The following is a 5,000-nucleotide window of genomic DNA, read 5'->3' as shown; positions in this document are numbered from 1 at the left end:
GCAGGCGCACGTGTGTGTGTTTGTGTCTATGGAGTGATGATTTGGTGTCTGTGTGATGGGTGCGCGTATTGATTGATGGGTGTGTGGTGTGTGTGTGTGTGCGTGTGTGTGTGTGTGTGTGTGTGTGTTGTGTGTGTCGCTTACACGTGTCCTGTCTCGTGGGCCACCACGAACGCGGAGGAGAAGCCGTCCTCGTGGTTGAGCGTGCAACTCCTCAGGGGGTGGCACATGCCCGTCACCGGGGCGTAACCTAGGCAACAAGAGGTCAAACAAACAGTGATGATGAACTGGGATTGCTGGGGCTAGCGCGCTAGCGGGAAAGGGAGGGAGGCTACACCCAGCAGGGGAAGACAGCCAGAGAGGGAAAGGAGGGGAAATGATAGAAGAGGAGGAAATGATACCCAACGAGAGGGAAAAAAAAACATATCACACTGGGGGATGGGTTGAGATGGGAGATGAGGGTACTTAATGACATACTGTATAACACACAGGTGAATGTGAAATCAGTGGGAGATAACAGCACACTTTCTATGCACTGTTTGCACTGCACATAACACACACAGTTTCCGTACACTGTTGTGCATGCTTGATTATGACATGTGATGGTGATATAACCAAGAGGAGCTCTGCCCCCTCCCCCCCCCCCCCCCCCCCCTCCCCCCTACTGTGGTGTGACCCTCCACGAGGTGGACGATCGACTCAAAAAGAGACGCTCCACGCTAAAAGTGAATCAATTCGAATCGAATCAGGTCTTGTCACTCCAATCATATTGCCTATGATTGTCAAGAAGCAACACCCTCAGGGCGGATGCTAAGCTGATGCTAAGCTATAAGCTATGCAGTGGAGCACGGTAAGGCCTATTATCTTAGCCAAAGCCCGGGGTGCCTAGGCGCACGTGCCATGCTTTTTCACCTGAGGCAGGCAGAAGCCAACGTTCTCTCAACGTTCTCTCAACGTTTGCTTTTAATGAGGGGTCAGCGAGACATCAACGTTGGCTGGGTTTCCCAGATTCGTTAAGAAGCTCTTCAGTGCTAAGAACTTCTTAGGAGCGTTCTTAGAATGTTCATGGAGCGCTCCTAAGAAGTTCTTAGCACTTAAGAGCTTCTTAACGAATCTGGCAAACCAGGCCGTTGTCAATAATGACAACAAAAAAAAAAATACACACACACAGAAAGAGAGAGAGAGAGAGAGAGAGAGAGAGAGCAGAAAGTCATTCCCATCTTAGTTACACATAAACAGTACACACACAGACACAACAACACACAAGGAAGAAGCAAAGCACAACAGATACAGTATGCTATACTCGATCAAGAGATGTGCAGTGTCTCCGTTCAAAGCGCAATTTGCTGGTTCAGAAGCACGTTCTGGATTGTTTATTTTTTTCTTTGTTTTTTAAAGGAGCTTTTCCCAATTAGAATCAATTTCATGCTTTCTGACCTCACCCAAGATCTTTGGCATGCAGATAAAAAAAAGCAGAAAATGCAGTGCGGAACAGACCCCCTCTAAAAAAAAGAATTACTTTTCAATTACTTTTAGTGGCGTTGAAGTAAAACTAAAAGCATAGCATGGCTAATAAATGGTGACACCCACTAAGAGGTCAATAGTTTTTTTTTTTTTTTCCCACTCTGCCCTTTAGCAAGAGCAAAGTCAATCAGAACTCCCACTGTGATGGCCTCACTTTCAGGTTACATCTAAAGCTAATGGTTGTTCCCACTTCCCCGAGGGCTACTGTAGGGTTGTTTGTACTGTACATCATCATTACATTACTACTGGATTTTTTTTCCACTTTCTTTCCTCATCGGTATTGTGTTGCATTATCATATTTTGGGCTGCGTCATAAGCAATACAAGTCAAATGAGTACTCAGCCAGGCGGCACAGTTGCGTAAGAAGCGTTAAGTGCTAGACCCTTTATCGGCAGACTGATAGAGGGTCTACATGAGAATGTTTCTAGAACATTCTCTGAGCTCTTAGAGCTTTTGGCCTTGTAAGCAAAAGTGAAACAAATGAACACTGCAACAGCCATTTTGCAGCCACTTTTTTTAACCAAAAAAGGACAACATTGACAAGACTGACATTTAGCTGCTGAACATCTGACATGGTTGTAGTGAGAATGGTGTGAGATAGCTGTTTTACCTGTACAACAGTGAACTCTGTTGTAAGCTTATCCTTGGCATTCCTTTATGCAAGACCTTTTCATGTTGTGCTTTTAGTTGTCTTGGTATCTATTTTATTGTTCATGTTTAGACGTGAAGAGTCCAGGCTTGGAGTGTAAAAGATCTTTAACAGCTTCTACAGTTCAGTAGCTAAGTCGTTTCAATCACAAAACCCAGGTGTGGAATATAATAGGTCCAATTGATTGGCTTATGGAATGTAGATAATAGCATATTTGTATAAAAAGTTGTATTATAAACTTTTACATCTCAAATCTGGAGTTTAACAGCCTTCTATGAAGTGTTCATATACTGTGCATCTGGATGACTTACTCTGGCAAATTCACATGAAGAACATTTGTAAAAAACATTTCTGTATACTTTCCATGGATACAATTCCAACAGAGGACCTTCAGTTCTTTCTTCTCTCCTCTTCCAAAAAGTTGTTTTGGTTTCAACAGAGTTGGCACTTCTTTTCAAACAACCAAACCATGATATGGAGTGGCATTTTTATTTTAAAAATCTAATGTAGTAATTGCATATTTTGCTTGAATAGATGCAGAACAACAGTTAGTGGTAAATCCATGAGTTTCACATCTTTGGCAGACTGCCAGGTCTATCTCTGCTGCTGAGAAAGTCTATCAATGGGATTGCTTCACTGGCTCTATATTTGGACTAGGAACCTACCATCTTGTAGTAAAACTCTTGCATTAGGGTGAGATGTTTACCTTGAAGGCTGAAAGTTAGCTATCTGTGAACACAAAGCCTAACCCGAGCATACCCCAGTGGCCATAGATACTGTCATGTTATGGGCATAACAAACCAGGCACTATGGCAACATTTGAAGTGTAAAATACACAACAGATCATTCTCATTGTATGCTTTTTCCCAGTCATGCTCTTTAAACATGACATACATATTCAAAAAAAAGAGCAAGACTTTCAAGTGGCACAGAACGTCAAAACAGCAGATGTTCTTTTTGACACAATTCAGCAGAAAAAAAGACAAAGACACTGCTCATCCAGTAGCTGAGGTGCTGGGGTTTAAAGTCGTCAACCAGAGCCAAAAATGAAAAAAAAAAAATCTTCAGTCAAATCTGTGCAATAGTTTCAAATCGTTATCTAATTCAAATCTTCCAGCTTTGAGTCTGAAACCTTCCTCAGGCAGAGTAAATTACCAACACAATTCTTCAGCAACCACAGTAATTAATTCTTAAGTCTGAGGGCAAATTAAATTAAATTGTTTGTCAAATAGACCTCAGGGGGTTCACAACAAACCTTGACATTTAACAAGTCAGAGTGTGTAAAAAGGTATGGTGAAATATGATTAATGTGCAAGGCAATCAAGGACTGAACAATTTTTTGTATGCAAAGGAAAAACATTAGTACAGAGCAAGTGTTACCCTGTTTTGCTCTACATGGAAAAATGTATTGAGTGTTTTTTATGTCCATTGATTGGACCTCATGAGTGTAACATGTAAAATGGTGACCCAGTAGACAAAACACGTGATGATAAGCCTAGGATTAGATAATATGATTTTTTCTGATGGCATAAATAGTAGTGTGGTTTAATACAAATACAAGACAATCCTTGTAGTAATTAAATCAACTGATTAGAGATGAATGATGCTATTATGATGACAGATGGAATTGTTTGAGTTGTGCAACAAATAGACAAAGACTTAACAGGCAGGCTACACCAGGCACTTAATAGAAGCATTCCAGTCACAGAGTGTATGCTGCAACAATTAGCTTACAATATAATTAATGGCTATACCACAAGTGATAGCGGCTTGTACATTCGAAAAAATTAGATCTGTCTTCGAAAACTATATTTATACTCCATGAACTGAATGCTTCAATTGTGCACCTGATATAGGCTGGCTGTAAAAGTAAAAGTCTGTTTGAGATGAATCTATGTGAAAAGATGAACGGATGAGTTTGATGAGTTTGATGAGTTTGATGTGATTTTTGAGGGGTACAGAAACACACACACACACACACACACACACACACACACACACACACACACACACACACACACACACACACACACACACAAACACACACACACTCACTCACTCACACACACTCACTCACTCACACATACCCACTCATGTTAGACTCTATTCCAGCACTTTTCTTTTTTTTTCCTCTACATGCCAAAAATTCTTCTGTTGGTTAAGATTTTTGTAAACAAATGTTTGTTTTCTTCGGTTGGTCGGAATCTGATACACAGGTTGGCACCAATACCCAATCAACAAGGTGCTGGAATCCCACACACACACTGAATGACAGTGTCCAACTTGGCAAGAGGAGGCCACCAGTACCAAGGAGAAGGGAAATTCTCCACCAGCAACCGGCAGGCCCCCCTTCCATACAAAATACCCCAAAACTACCCCACCCCCCAAAAAAAAAAAACCACCTGTATCCTTTCCATAGGCCTTACCTGTACCAGACATGAAGCCAACCGTTTTGAGTTTGTTTCAGATTGTTTGGTGTGAATGGGATGCATATCAGCATTCAGACTGCACAGGCCTCGATCGAGAGAAATACAGTACCTTGCATACCTGCGGGACCAAAATCTTGCCTGGTCAGGAAGATGGCATGGTCGTGATACTCGGCGTGGCTGGGGTCCAAGCGCTGCTGGGTGTTGGCCCAGCGGCACACCTGCTCCAGGCTCCGGGACGGGTTCCCACGCTCAATCAGACTGATAGACTGGTGGAGAAACACATCGACAGACAATACAGTATTCAGATGGATGGATCCATCAAAGGATGCATGAATGGATGGATGGATGGATGGATGGATGGATGGATGTGTTGATGGATGGATGGATGGATGGATGGA

The 5,000-nt window shown here is 42.3% G+C and overlaps 1 protein-coding gene across 1 annotated transcript in view; it reads right to left on the bottom strand.

Moving 5' to 3' along the window:
• LOC134070266 (A disintegrin and metalloproteinase with thrombospondin motifs 3) overlaps nucleotides 1-5,000 on the bottom strand; it is a 70,915-nt gene that overhangs the window by 32,862 nt on the left and 33,053 nt on the right. The window contains exons 6-7 of the mRNA XM_062526556.1: nucleotides 4,721-4,868; nucleotides 145-250 (exon numbers count right to left, since the gene is read on the bottom strand). Coding sequence (XP_062382540.1) covers nucleotides 145-250; nucleotides 4,721-4,868 — 254 coding nt within the window. The remainder of the gene's footprint in view (nucleotides 1-144; nucleotides 251-4,720; nucleotides 4,869-5,000) is intronic.

The sequence above is a fragment of the Sardina pilchardus genome, chromosome 22, assembly GCF_963854185.1.
Source record: "Sardina pilchardus chromosome 22, fSarPil1.1, whole genome shotgun sequence".
NCBI classification, from domain to species: domain Eukaryota; kingdom Metazoa; phylum Chordata; class Actinopteri; order Clupeiformes; family Clupeidae; genus Sardina; species Sardina pilchardus.
Note: the sequence above shows the minus strand (reverse complement) of the source record. Positions and strands in the feature narration are given on the sequence as shown.